Source organism: Ambystoma mexicanum, chromosome 12, assembly GCF_040938575.1.
Source record: "Ambystoma mexicanum isolate Mex_15411 chromosome 12, UKY_AmexF1_1, whole genome shotgun sequence".
Classification (NCBI taxonomy): domain Eukaryota; kingdom Metazoa; phylum Chordata; class Amphibia; order Caudata; family Ambystomatidae; genus Ambystoma; species Ambystoma mexicanum.
Window position 1 is genome coordinate 745,192,230 of NC_090936.1, and position 15,192 is coordinate 745,207,421.

A 15,192-nucleotide genomic window follows, 5' to 3' on the forward strand; every position below is an offset into this window, starting at 1 on the left:
GCTGGAAGAGAATAGTGAGTCTGAACTGTCTTCGCTGTGGAGAGGAGGAAGGCACCTTCTTTCATATCCTCTAGGCATGCCCTCAAATCCGTGACTATTGGACTGCATGCTGTATGGAACTGTCCAGAGCCCTTACTTGTCCTGTTGAACTAGATCCGAAGGTCTTAATATTGGGGGTACCGGACATGTCTGAATTCAATAAATGGGGAAAAACTGCTATTGAACACTGCCATGGCCCTAGTGAAATGCAACATCGCCTGACCCTCCGACACTGGGGAGCGCCTGACCCTCCGACACTGGAACAATTGATACTTGACATGGACTCATGTGCCATGACGGAGCACCGAGTCTACCGTGCAAGAGGATGCCCAAATAAAGCATCCAAGGTATGGGGGAAATGGGAAGAGACCGGGCCTTGACGTCCTAAGCAGCGGTGGTCTCCACATGAACAGAAGGTGGGCGGGATGAGTGGCCCGCGACCCACAGCGATGTGAGATACCAAGATACCAGGTAAACACACGACTGAAGAAGCTGTACTGGAGTGCTCTTAATGTGTTGTCCCCTCTTTTTTCGTTGTTTTTGGCCCCCGATTTGGTGGCTGTTTTGGTTATGTCAAAATTTAATAAAAATTTTTTATCCAAAAAAAAAAAAAAAATACTATACCCTCTTAGTTTCTAAATCAGTAAATACCCTGTTGGAATGGCCCACAGACACAACCTACACCCTCAGGTGGTGACTCATATAGCTAGGGTGCTGGTGACATTCATATCTTACTGTTTGCATTTAGAATACTTTCAGAAGTTGGCAAAAGGAAAAGGTGATTAGGACAAACAAGATCACAAATATTCACAAGCAGGCAAATACTTTTGGATCCCCTAAGCAGAGTCATTTAGTATAACAGACTAGGCCAAGGTCAATGTGTAAAAGTCTCATATAGGATGAAGCACCTCTGGTAGGTAAGTAGAAAAGTATTTGCACAATGTTTTAGAAGGCTGAAGAAAAGAAGAATAAAATGTAGGGCCACAAGCTGTTTAGACTTGTGAGTGGTAGAAGATGCAAGCAACTCTACAATGAGAAGTAAGTTCTCTCAGACTTTTACAGTACCTTTCTATTGAAGAAAAAGTGCAGCAGATGTTTTCTGTTCCAAAGCAGCAGTGAGGAAAGGCAAACATAAAATTGGTACATGAGAAGCTAGACAAAGGGGATACTAAGTAACCCCTCCAGCACCCCATTGTAAGAAAGTAAAGTCAATTTCACCTCACTGTTCTTGGAAACAGTTTATCCAACAGAAGGTATTTCAACCATGGGAAATCTGAAGACTTCCCTGTGCCACTGCACTGAAGGTGCTGCGTGACACAATGTAAAAAGATGATGCCTATGGAGTTTGTCAGACTCCACTACCAAAAGAAACACAGAGTTCAAAATCAAATTAAAAATACATGAGAGTGGGAAAAGGGTCTCACTCTCTCCAGGTTAAAAATGCAAGTCCTCAAAATCCAGCAAAATTGCTGCGGGTCTCTAAGGTAGAGAGGAATTGGCACATTTCTGAGAATTCTCCCTAACAAAGGCCTTTACACACTTTGCCTGTATACAAAGAGCTAATTAACTTTGCATTTCATGCCAGCCTTAGGCACCATACCTCCATGCACTTGTTATTTTCGTCTTTAAATTGGTTTTTAAAATGTTTTAAAAATGTAAATCCTGGATGGGAGAGTAGCACAGGGGTAAGACATTTGCCTTAGAAGCAAAGCAAGGCAGAGCGGCACAGGTTGGAATCCCAGTCCCACACTTAGAGACTGGGCTCCGGTATTAAGCGCATTATAAAAGATTTGTTTAAAAAAAGGTGCCCTGTTCATTCTTATTCTCTCAAATGGGAGTGGGCCATTTTCATGCCAGTGTAACTAACCTGCTGAACTCACTGCGGTTGAGGAGATTAGACATAAGGAATACAATAGATGATTGACATGAACATTTCATAGTATAATTAAGCATTCAATCTTCAAACCCGGTATTCAACTCCACCAAGTTCCTAAGCTATTCCTAAGCAAATAGTCAACGGCAAACCTTAACATTAAGTTCACTCTTACATTTGGCTATCTATTTACATGACTTTTCAATCACTCATCGTGATTTGTCAAGCACCATAAAGATCAGATGTTCAGTGCACGATGCAAGCAGCTTTCTGATGTTTAATGAAAATTGTGGCTGTTAACGTTTCACATTTTTTTAGGAGACTTGAGTCAGCAATTCAAAAACACCATTCTTCCTTACCCTCTTCGCTATCTTGCTCTAATGCTGCACCTTCGTCTTCAAAATTGACAACAGCAGATTCGATTTGGGGAGGTTGTATACGTTGTTGACTCAACATTATGCGAATATTTCCAATTTCTTTCTTTAACAATTTTATTCTTTTAGTCCTTGAGCCACTTGCTTTCATTGTACATGTTTGATCAAGTTTCTCCAACATCTCTCGCAGTTGCTCTTCTAAGGACATATGTTCTCTGTTGGCAGGATGAAGCAACCAATCCACTACAAAGAACATAGAAAATATTAGGTCATTTCAGACACTAAATAAACAAAATAATGAATAGAGGAGAGCTGCAGAGTAAGGCAGACAAATAAAAAGGAAGGAGGAGAGTTATTTTCCCCACTTACAAAGGAAGGATTACATATTAAAAAGTAACGCATTGGAGTGCCCCATACTCTTGTATTAAGCAAGTACAATACCTTAGTCATCCCACTGTGTTCTACCAGCTGTTGAAAAGATTTTGCTCGGTTCAGTTACACAAGAGGCATTTTACAAAAAAGGCATGTCAGAGCAGCCAAATAAAAGTAGAGATTGTGTGCGGTCTAGAATTCACTAGGGACAAGTGTGAAAAGAGCTGTGTGTAGGTCGATGCACAATAGTATGTTACTTGTTAGTGAGAATGTTCATTTCTTGTGCCAATTCCCCTCAACTAGCACTTTTCTGGGATGTTTTCCTTTACTGAGTGAGTAGGACTTTTTACCACTCACTTATTCTTTTTACTCTGAGATGGGAATCCTATTCTTCCGCTACTATGATTCTTTAACTTTTAATGGAGTCATGCGTTCCTCTGTGTATTTCACAACAGACATCTCTAATAAATTGTGGCAGGACAAAGCACCCTATGTGCAGTGATGCTGGCGAGTCCCCTGGGCTTCCCATTCCTGTTCTTTATTACTGTTTCCTTAGAACTACTGTTCTCAGGATAGAATGATATTTTTAACTTTCTTTTTGTGGGATCAGCACACACCACCTTATGTGGGGTGCTGAGGGGCTCCATTGTAGCTCCTTTCTGTTAGGGAGAATTCTAATTTCTGTGCTAATTCCCTTCAACCTTAAAGACCACCAGCTCTTTTGCTGGACTTTTGGACATCTTACATTTCCTACTCTCGCATGTGTTTTGATCTGATTTGGATTATGTGTTACCTTTGTTTTTGGAGTCTGACAAACTCCATAGGAATCTACTTTGTGTATGGTGACACAGCACTACCGCAGGCTGAATCCTCAGCAGCAGTATGGCACAGATGGGTGACCATTTTGTCAAAACGGCCTGGCCATCTTTTTTCGGCATTTTCTGTTTGTGAGGTCTTACTTGGGTTTAACTCTGCGTGCCGAGACAGGTTTGAGCCCTTTGTTCGTTTTGCCTTTGGCGGGCTTCAGTACTGAAACCTGCCTCTGGCTCCAGTGTGTCTGGAAGGGCAGGAAGTGAGGGAGGTTCCTGAAACGCCCCTGTTCTTTGTCTTTAGGAATACCTGAATGCACCCAGTCGTGATTGGCTGGCTGGCTGGCTGGCCTTTAAGGACAGCCACCCTGCTGTTTGAGTGACAGCCTGGGCAGTGCATAAATGGGAGAATCCCGCTTAAAAAGGCAAGGGTTTTGGACTAGAGGCAGAGTCGACAACTGGGAAGAACACCCGACGAAGAAACCGCGAACAAAGCTTGCTGCATCCTCCTGGAACTTTGAATTGCCCGGTGAAGCTCTGCTAGTTTTTCTAATTGACAAGAGAAGCTCCGGAAGGGACAACTTCTTCCCTTGGGTTAGTGGGACCAACTAACCCCGAGACAGGCTCCACTGGACCATCTTCCCTGACTGGTTGTACTTCTTTGCTGCTGCAGGAACCGAGTGCCAGGGGTCGAGAAGTCTGTAGTCGAGTGCAACATCTGCAATCTGGCCAGAAGCTCCAGGAGTCTCCTAAGGACTCTCCAGAAGCAGGATGACCAGAGCTAGAGTCCCCTCACCAGAGTGCAGAACTCAAGGAGTGAAGGAAGCCCAACCATTGTCCAAGATCTCTAGTGGTGCTATTTACCGTGCGCTGAAACCGTAAAGTGCCGCTGATCTGAAAAGAGACCGTAGCTGCCGCCAATCTTCCGAATTGCTGCCGCAGGAGTCCTCCAGACATCTTCCCCTCTTGTCCACCCGACTGAGGCCTAGGAACCCAGGATCTGCGCCGCTGCAACCAGACAGAAGTGAGCTGGACCACTTCTTCTAACCAAATGTACTGTTCTGACTTGGGGGTACTTATCTCAGTGTCTGTAGCTTGCTCTTCTCAGTTGCAGTAGCTACTTTGCTAGAGTTGATTTCAGCTCTACCCTTCACAAGTGAAACAGCTTGTGACCCTAAAGTGATTTATCTTAAACTCTCTAACTTTGTGCAAGACTTTGCTATCTAAGAAGTGTGTCAGCTCCATAGACTGTGCTCCAATTGACTTTGGATGTTCTGGCTCCCTGCAGACTCTTCTAGTCCGCTTGACTGACATTTACTGTCCCTCAAAGGTGATAACTTGGTTTTAAACTATTATTGCAGGGAAAGGCATTTGTCTAGACTTTACTAGAAGATTTAAGTGGTCACATGCTCTGAGAACCTATTTAACCTTTTTCCTTCCCTTAACCTTTCCTGGTTGTATACGAATGGCAATAGTTCGAACAACAATTGACCTTCTGCAAAATTGACCAAATTTAAACGGTCAAATAGGATATATACGCAGGGGAACCTCCCGCAGATCCCCCACCCAATCCAACCACCACCCCAACCCCCACCGAATCCCCTTATATTATTATTACTCCAACCCATTATATATATAAAAATTACCATACGGTCAATTCGGACCCCTGTTATTAGAACAATTGTCTCATTCGAACAATTGTAAACAAACAATTCGGGTAATACACCTTTCCTTTCTACAAACCTCAGAATCTACAAAGTGTATTGGTGATATATAAATGCCATTACTGTCCTAGTTAGTGAAATCAACTCAGGGTGTAGGAAGTGTGTAAAAAGCATCTCTAAAGAGTATCTATTAACTTTCTGTTGATTCTGGAAAAGGATTTTAAAGTATATTTGATCGTTACCTATATTGACCTTTTTAAAGAACGCTCATTTAAAAACTGATGTTATATAAATAACAATTTATAACTAAAACTTTGAGTGCAAGTATTACTTGGTTACTTGTATTTGCGAATTTTATTGCTACAGCTCTACAGCTCACATTTACCCCTCTTGAGATAAGATTGGCTGCTCAGTCACACTACCAACGTGTGTAGTACAGGCCTATACCAAAAGGTTGGTTACCTAATACCAAGCAGACAAGTGTTGTGTAGTCTCCCACAGGGTTACTACATCAATTCTTGCCCAACACGTTCCATTGATCCTGTATCCTTTATACTCTCAGTTACAGACAAACCTAAATGGCTGGTGCCAGTGGATACCTTTTTTTTACCATTTTTGTCTTTGTTACTTGCAGGCTGTTTCGACCGCTGCAGTACAGCACCCATGGGTGACCAGTTTCCAAAAATGGCCCCAGTCTTCATTTATCGCTGTTTTTCATTGTGTGTTCATTCTTGACCATTCTTCTACCCTTCCAGGTGGGTCCTGAGAGTTTTGCCTTTGGTGGGATCCCTTTATGAAGCCCACCAAGGCTCCAGTGTGTCTGCTGAGGCAGGAAGTGAGGGAGGAGTCTGAACATTTCCTGGCCTTTATGTTAGGGTATGACTGGCTGGAACCAGTTTGAACTGGGCGGCTGGCTATCCTAAAAGGACAGCCACCCCCATGTGATTGACAGGTCCATAGGACTGAACTAATGGGTTCCTGCATAAACAGAGAGGATCTTGGGACCGAAGGCTAATTCGACCATTGCAACTGAAGCTCTGGAGAAGTTGATCAGAGACACCTGCAGCACCTCCAGTAACTGCAGAAGCACAGCTGAAGTATCGCTGCTGTCCTGACCCCGTTTTTGACAGGGAAGCTCTGCCAAGGACGACTTCCTCCTCTGGGCTGGTGGGCATAACCAACCTCAAGACATGCTTTGAGCCATCCTGCAACCTTCCTGGGCTGCAGAATCCCAATAACTGGGGTACCTTGAAGAGCACTGCCTTGCCGTTGACTAATCATGCTGGAACTTCAGTAGCATCTGTGTGGACCTCCAGAAGCACAAATCCTCTCTTGGAAGGCCCCTCGCCGGAGTGCAGGACAGAGAAACCAAGATGATTCCAACCAGCAGTGACCATAAGCTACTGGTGCTGAGAAAAAGATACCAAAACCACAAACGGACACAGGAGTAAGAAAAATCCTTTGCTGGCGAGTCCCTCTGTCAACTACTGCTGCAGGAGCCCATCCAGTGTCCCCCCCTTTCATCACCACGACCAAGGACTAGAAGACCGGGTTTGCAGCCGTGCATCCAGAAGGCTTCTAGCTGCATCAGGTTCTTCACTCAAGTTACTGTGGGGCTCTTGGTAAAATTACCTGAAAACGTTTGTGTCGCTCTTTGCTTTTGGAGCACTGTTTCTACTGTTTGAGTTTTCACCCATTTGCAGTCGCCAAGGCCTAACATCCTGTGCCTCTCCAGGAAGGCTTCTCCTAAGCCCCTTAACTTTTACAAAGACTAACAAACTTGTTACTTACTTGTGCCAAGAACTGTCGTATTCCTATTGACTTGGGCATTGCTGGTTTCCTAGCAGTATATCCTCTGAACCTCTTAGCATGGGCATTGCTCGTTTCCCTCCAAAACCTGAATTGAAGAACTCCTTTCTTGCTATAGGTAAATGACGGCCTAAACCTTATAAGAGTTGCTACTAGTATTGCTTACCTGTGATTGTTGCTCTTTACATTATTGAACTTGAATACTGCAGAGTTCATTTTAAATAAGTACTTTTACAAACCTTAACTGAAGTCTCTCCATGTGTGGATAAAAAAAGTATATTTACCCACCTTTTTATTCTTCCGTACTATTCTAAATGTAGATTTGATGTTGCTAGTTGATACAATAGTCATTCAGTTCCTAAATTCCTTGTGTATATAAAAAGTAAATCACTATTTATAATTTAACGCCAAGTGTGTAAGTGTTTCTTTGGATCTATGTATGTTCTGATTTACAGCTCACATTCCTTATTAGGCAAGATTGTATGCAGTCCCCTGTGTGAGGCTGCACCAACTTTGTCCTCTTGGCAATAGTTAACCCAAACTTATAAGCATGTACTACACAAGTTGGTAGAGTGACTGAGCAGTCGGGCTCATCTCAAGAGGGGTCAATGTGAGCTGTAGGGTTATCACACAGAGATTCACAGTGACACGTATCCAAATAAACAGTTACACTCAAGGTTTCTTGATTAAACAATTAAGTATTAATTTAACAGTAAGTTGAATAAGCCTGCCTTAGAAGCCAGCAAAATATGTAATATAATATACTTCAAAAACACACCCTCTCAGTTTCAATAAATCAGTAGATACCCATTTGGGATGGCACACAGATACTTCCTACTCCCTGAGGTGACTTCAATAAAAGGACACTCTAGACACTGATAGATCGCTGGCACATTTAGGGCAATACTGAAGTTAGTGTCAAAAGGAAAATGAGGGAATAAAACAATGGTTAACAAATATTCTTAAGCAGGAAAGTATTTTTGAGCCCCCCAATGCAAAGTAAATTAACACTTTCCCAGGTACACAAGTTATGGAATGTGTGTGTTTTGTTGAGGGATAGTTAAAGCACAAAGTCAGAGGACAGAAGAGTCTTTCAGGGAGCCCGGACAGCCAATGTCAATTGAGCAAAAGTCTAGGTGAGCTGAAGCACTTCGTGAAGTTAAGTAAAAAGTCTTGCACAATTTTTTAGAAATCTTTGTAGAAAATGAAATCACTGTTGGGCCACATGCTCTGAGGCTTGTGATGGGCAAAGCTGCAAGCAACTCTGCAAAAGCAACCAAGACAAGTCTCAACTGAGGGCTAGCAAGGCTACACAAGAAGAGGTAAGCAACCCCTTAGTTTAACAGTACCGTTGGTTGGAAGACATTGGTTCCAGCTGGCTTCTGTTCCAGTTGTAGTATGGCAGATCCAGTTCTTCCTGGGCCTCAGTTGTGGGGACAAGAGGGAGGACTTCTGGGGACACCTGCACTATGAATTGTAGGTCGGCGGCAGCAATGGGCAAACTGTTACGCTCACCTGGTATCCACAGGGACTCCACCCAGCCGGGTTACTCGCTGGTATGCTTATCAGCTTTGCCCTGATGTGGTCTGCAGGGAAGGTTCTGCCTGAAAATACAGGAGGACTGTGTTCAAGACAGACCGACTGGGATAAGTATCCTCCCTCCACCCCCGTATGATTTCAGTCCTTCTGGCACCCTCTCCTCACCTTGCGGTAGAATTACGCGTGCTCTCCGTCCTGCCTTCTTGTCTTTCTTGGGAGAGTGCGGTCCAGTTACTTCACCGACACCGGCCCGTTTGATATTGTTCAGGAAGGTCTTATTGCTGTTCTTTAGTTTTGTTGCCATGCTGATTGCCTTACTTTGTTTAAAATGTCTCTTTCTCCCTTGGTTGGTTGAGCCCCGCTAGTAAATTATGGCGCATTCAGAGCGCTATGATGCGGTAAGTAAGCGCTATGCACAGCGCTGCAAAGTCTTGCCTTTGCTAACCTGTGTTTTCCTTCCTTGTAGGTCACGGTGTTCTTCAGCGCGAGTGGAATGTCCGGAGTGGTGTCAGCCGAAAGGCGACCAGCCAGGTAAGCCTTTTGAGCAGTTCTTAATTTGTAAATGTCTACTGCTTTCTTTAATGTTGTCTCTATCTTCCTCTTTCAGGTCGTTCTGTCCGGGAGGCGTGCAGATTTGAGGAAGCTGTTCTCAGTAGCTGCGAGTGTTTAAAGATGAAGACTGCAGGTAAGATGCTGCTGCTAATGACGTTCCTTTTGTCTCCTTGCAGGTTCTGCTTCTCCGAGGTTCGAGGGAATAGCTGGACACGGTGATCGTCACGTTGCAAGCTGCAAAGTAACGCAAAGCGCTTTGTCTTGCTCGGGTGTGGTTTAAATAGCCCCAACAAAACAGTACAGGTACAGTAGTCCGTAGGCTACCACACCCAAAACACTAGACCACATATCTTGGTTCTTAGGAACCAAGCTATATGGATTCCTCCATGTTGGCTGACAATACAATAAAGTAGTTCCCAAGCACATTGTTTTTCATGGTGTATGAGCCTGGTGCCATAGGCGCCAGGCCTGGCCCCATGAGGGCTTTTGAAGAGGATGCCAGGCTCTAGAGGCCCGAGTCCTGACTCCAACTGGCCTATGGGTTTGCCGGAGGGGGTTTTGGGCGAGGGTCGTGACACAAATTTCAGATCAGCAGCACTTTGCGGTTTCAGCTTCTCGCAGCTCTCGCAAATAGCACCACTGTGGTTCTCGGATACCTTATGGACTTTCCTCGCATCTGGGGTCCAGCACTCTGTTGAGGTGGCTCAGGCTTGGTCAGTCCTGCTTCATGGGAGTCTGGAGAATTTTCCTGGAGCTCGGATCAGACTTCAAGATGACACACTCAATTCTGGTGTTCCTCTCCCTGGCAATCGGTTCCTGCAGCAGCAATGGAGGTACAGCCAGCTCCGAGAGGATTGCCAGATGAGTTTGTATTGGGGTCGATTGGTCCCACCAACCCAAAGGGAGAAGTCGCCCTTCGCAGGGCTTCTCTAGTCGAGGCAAATTCCGAGCTTCAGCAATGCAGTAAAGCTTCATCATGCAAACCAACGGTCCAGGAGTTGTAGAAGTCGTCTTTTCCCCAAGTTCTTCTTCGAATTCCTTCGTCCAATGGTCGACTCTGCCTTCCAAGCAAAAGAACTCGTCCTTTTATGCAGCTTTTTCCCATTCATTTGCAGCCTAGCTGTCAATCACACAGCAGGGTGGCTGTCCTCCGAGGACAGCCAGCAGGCCAATCACCTTTGGGTGCTTTCCTCTAACCAAGGAGACTAAGCACAGTATGGACTAAACTTCTTCAAAGACCACACAATGGCAAAACATGCTCTTTCAGTTGTTGCCCACCTCGTTTCACGGTCCTTCTGTTTCCTACTGATGAAGCAGATATGGTGTTCCCTGCATCTCTCCAGCTGGCTCAGAACTGCACCTATTTCTGTATTTGAAGCATCAGTTTGTACAATAAAGGATTGGTTGTAGTCAGGGGTTCTCAAAACTGGAGCTTGACAAAGGACCTTAAGTCCTTCAAATGCCTTAAGTGCTCTCCTCATTCCACCTGACCTTCTTGGGGAATTTGGGTAAGGCGATTACATTTAAGGGAGAAGCTACGGCCCCATGGTTCTCAATGAAGGTCCTATAGTAACTTGTGAGACCTAGAAATGCTCTCACTTGGATTGAGTAGTAGGGGTGGCCCAGTCTTGTACGGCTTGTACCTTGCTAGACAATGGCCTTATTTCACCTCCTCCTACCTCATGTCGAAGGTAGACCACTTTACTCTGACCAATTTGACATTTACTAGCCTTTATGGTCAGATGGGCCCGTTCAAGAGCCTGCAAAACATAACCAAGGTGGTGAAGATGCTCTTTCCAAGTGGGGTGAACACTGCAATCTCATCCACGTATGCCATGCAGAAGTCCTCCATCCCATTCAGAACATGATTTACCATCCTTTGGAATGGTAGCAGGTGCATTTTGTAGTCCAAAATGCATAACAGTAGAGGCCTTGTGAGGTGGAAAATGCAATTTTCCCCATAGGCATGGTCTGTCAGAGCCATTGGCCAATAGCCTGAGGTTAGGTCAAATGTACTGAGGAACTTGGCTGAACCAAGTTTGTCCACCAGCTCATCTGTCCTAGGTAAAGGATGGGCATCAGTCGTGGTGACTGCATTAAAAGCTCTATAGTCCACACAGAGTCTCAACTCCTTGGATCCTGCCTTTGGCACTATCCCATGGACTTGTAGACGGCTCTATTAACTCGATATCAAGCATCTTCTTGACCACTTCCTTTATGTGGGTTCTTACATGGTTTGACATTCTGTAACCCTTGCTTTTGACAGGAAGAAAGTCACCAATGAGGAGATCATGCTAGCCCCAAGGTCTCAAACCTGTTGTCCGTGAAAACAGGGAGGCAAACTGATTCAAAAGAACGTTGCACTCCTCCTGTTGTTGCAGAGTCAGATCAGAAGAGAGATTAACTCCTATTTTTCCATCTAAAGGTTGTTCCCCGAGAATGTCAGGTAGAGGTTCACTCGCCTCCTCCTCTTGATCAGATGCTAAGAGCAACGCTCCAAGTTCTGGTCTGGATACATAGGCCTTTAGGCGGTTAGTGTAAATGAACCTAGGGACCTCCTTGCGATTGCCCAAGTCCACTAAGTAATTGACCTCTCCACGTTTTCCCACAACTTTGAAGGGTTGAATCCATTTGTCCTGCAACGCCCTCTGCCTTGTAGGCACCATAACTAGCTGGTCTGGAGTAAACTCCACCATGTTGGCCTTCTGGTCATGCCAATGTTTAACCAGAGCCTGACATGCTTTCAAGTTAAAAGAAGCTTCTGTGGTCATGTGTGTCATTCTCCTTCAGAGACCAACCACAGTCAGTGACTTTCACTGGCTTGAAGGAAGGGAATAGTTTCTTACCTGTAACTCCATTTCTCCAGGATTGGTATCTTTCATGGATTCACATGCTTTGAATATTCCCCGTCGACAGGCTGGGAATCCCCGGTACATTATATAGACCCTTTCCCTTAGGAAAACTTTTTCGACGCTTATGCGTCCTATCCACCTCGTTTTATATCATGCGTGGCCGTAGCGTCAGGACGTCATGATATAAATCCAGGCCCCGCCCCCGCGCTCCCTCAGATTTCGGCCCCCAAAGTAGTGGGGGAACCGGTTTGCATGTTCAGGGGAGGCAGGTGGGCGCATGTGAATCCATGAAAGATACCAATGCTGGAGAAATGGAGTTAAAGGTAAGAAACTATTTCCTTCTCCAGCATTGGATCTTTCATGGATTCACATGCTTTGAATAGATTACATAGCAGTACCACCCCCAAGAGGAGGCGTGCATGCAAACCCATATACTTTCTTCGCAAAGCCCGTTCCCTATGATCATGTATACCTCAGTAATCGTTAACATAGGAAAACGAACCACATACAGTCATAAATTTCACAGGATGCAACCCCTCAGCCGGGGCTTACCTTATTGGAATAGGTGTCGAAGCACCGCCTGTCCCATCCGGGTGTCTTCGGCATGTTGCTGCGACAGGCAGTAATGGCGGGTAAAGGTGTGTGTAGCCGCCCAGGTAGCCGCCATGCAGATGTCCCCTAGAGGGACTCCGGCCTACAGTGCCGTCGACGATGCCGCTGCTCTAGTTGAATGAGCTCTTGGCCGTCGTAGAAGAGGTTTCCCTGCCCTGGAATGGCAGTACGAAATGGTAGATGACACCCATCTTGATAGTCCTTGCTTTGAAATGGCTTTTCCTCTAGCACCCAAACCATAGGCCAAGAAAAGCTGTCTCGTTTCTCTGAACGGTTGCGTACGATGAAGATAAAGCTTGAGAGCCCTTTTTACATCCAATGTGTGTAGCATGCGCTCCGCTCCCGAGCATGGCTCTGGAAAAAACGTAGGCAACACAATAGAGGAGTGTTTATGGAACACCGAATGAGCTTTTGGTATGAACTGTGGGTTAGTGGCTAGGACTACCTTGGTCTTGAAAAATCGCAAGTATGGTGGGTCTACCATTAGAGCCTGAACTTCTGAAATACGTCGGGCTGAAGTGATGGCCACCAGGAAGGCCAATTTCCACGACAGAAACTTTAGAGACGATGATGACATTGGCTCAAAAGGAGGCTTCATAAGAGACGTTAAGACCAGATTGAGGCTCCACTCCGGCGGAAATTTCTTCTCTGGAGGGAAACTCCAAAAGAGGCCTTTAAAGAAGTGCTTAATCAGGCGGTCGCTGAACAATGGTGCCGAGTGCCGTCGACGAGTAAACCTGGAAATGGCTGCTAGGTGTACTTTTATTGACGATACCGACAGGCCCTTTTGAGCTAAGAACAGCAAGTATGGAAGGAGCTGTTCCGGCTTAATCGATTGCGGGGCCAAACCTGGTTGATCCTCACACCATTGACAGAAACTTTTCCATTTGTACGCGTATGGGGCGTTTGTGGAAGGTGCTCTTGCCGCTTGCAGTATACGCCGACAGTCCTCCGGAATCGCTAGCCGACCAAATTCGGCGAAGTCAGGAGCCAGGCCGTCAACTTGAGGCTGTCCGGGTCGTGATGCCAAACGACACCCTCCTGTCGAGACAGAAGGTCGGGGGTCTTCTGGAATCTCATCTGTTCCGCCGCCGCTAAGTGTAGCAGGTCTGAAAACCACACCTGTCTGGCCCAGTATGGGGCCACCAGAATTACCCGACATGGGTACCTGAGGATCCATTGTAACGTCCTCCGGACAAGGGGAAATGGAGGGAATGCGTACAGGAATTTGTTCGACCATGGGAAGGAGAACGCATCCCCCAGTGAGCCCTGCTGAGGCCATCTGCTTGCGTACTGATGGCATTTTTTGTTGTTCTTCGTTGCAAACAGGTCTATGGACGGGTGTCCCCATTTCTTGAATACTTGTTGTAGTTGTTGGTCGTTCAGCACCCATTCGTGGACTTCGTTCATTTCTCTGCTGAGGGCGTCGGCTTCCACGTTTCTCACGCCTGGTAGGTGGAACGCTAAGATTTACATGTTGTGTTGCAGGGCCCAATGCCAGATTCTCTGTGCCTCCGTCGATAGGGACCTGGAACGTGTCCCTCCTTGTTTCCTCAAGTAGAACATCGTAGTGGTGTTGTCCGTCATGACACGCACCACCGAGTCCCTCAGTTGAGGAAGAAAAGATTTTAGAGCCCATCGCACTGCTCTCAGTTCTAGCAGGTTGATATGCAGGGAGGACTCCTGCAAGGACCACTGGCCTTGTACCTGTAACGTATCCAGATGAGCTCCCCATCCGCTCAGCGATGCATCCGTCACCACCGTCTTTTGGAACTCTGGTTCCAGTAGAGGCATCCCTTTCGTTAGATGAGTAGACACTCTCCACCAGCCGAGTGCTTGAACTAGTTGTTCGTCGACGACCAGTCTGTCGGACCAGCGACCTCGGCTCTGCGCCCAACGGTCCGCTAGAAATTCCTGGCAAGGTCTCATAAACAGACGGCAGTTGTTTATCAACGGAATGCAGGACGACATGGTCCCTAGCAGGGACATGTACTTGCGCACTGAGACCTTGGTACCGCCTCTCCATTCCGACGCCTTGTTTTGAAGTTTCTGAATTCTTTCGCTGGATGGTTTCACCAGGCTTGTGTGTGTATGAAACTCCGCTCCTAGAAAGACCAAGGTCCTCGAAGGCTCTACGGAGGATTTGTTGAAGTTTATTGCGAAGCCCAGTTCCTGTAAGAGGGACATTGTGGCTCGTAGACTGTCTCGAGTTTGTTCCTTGGATGAACCTCTGACCAGCCAGTCGTCTAGATATGGATAGACATGATGACCATCCTTCCTTAAATGGGCCGCTATAGGGGCCAAGCACTTGGTGAACGTCCTGGGGGAGGACTTGAGCCCGAACGGGAGGACCTTGAACTGAAAATGCTTTCTCCCGACGAGGAATCTTAAATATCTCCTGTGTCGTGGGCGTATTGGTATGTGAAAATAAGCATCTTGAAGGTCTAGTGATGATAGATAATCCATGGGTTGCACCGACCTGATAACCTCTTGGAGCTTTAGCATTTTGAATTTTAGGCTCTTTAGCCACTTGTTGAGTACCCTCAGGTCGAGAATGGGCCTCCATTTGCCGTTTGGCTTTTTGACAACAAAGAACCTGGAATAAACTCCTTGTCCTTCCTGTGCCACAGGAACTCTCTCTACTGTCCCTTTTTGCAACATAAGCTCCGGCTCTTGTCGTAGGATTCGGAGGTGGGG

At 46.0% G+C, this 15,192-nt stretch overlaps 1 protein-coding gene across 3 annotated transcripts in view; it reads right to left on the bottom strand.

The window, feature by feature from the left end:
* BRD1 (bromodomain containing 1) overlaps window positions 1-15,192 on the bottom strand; it is a 1,051,203-nt gene that overhangs the window by 563,392 nt on the left and 472,619 nt on the right. For all 3 annotated transcript variants that reach the window (XM_069629247.1, XM_069629245.1, XM_069629246.1), the window contains exon 7: window positions 2,272-2,529. In XM_069629247.1, the coding sequence (XP_069485348.1) occupies window positions 2,272-2,529 (258 nt within the window). The remainder of the gene's footprint in view (window positions 1-2,271; window positions 2,530-15,192) is intronic.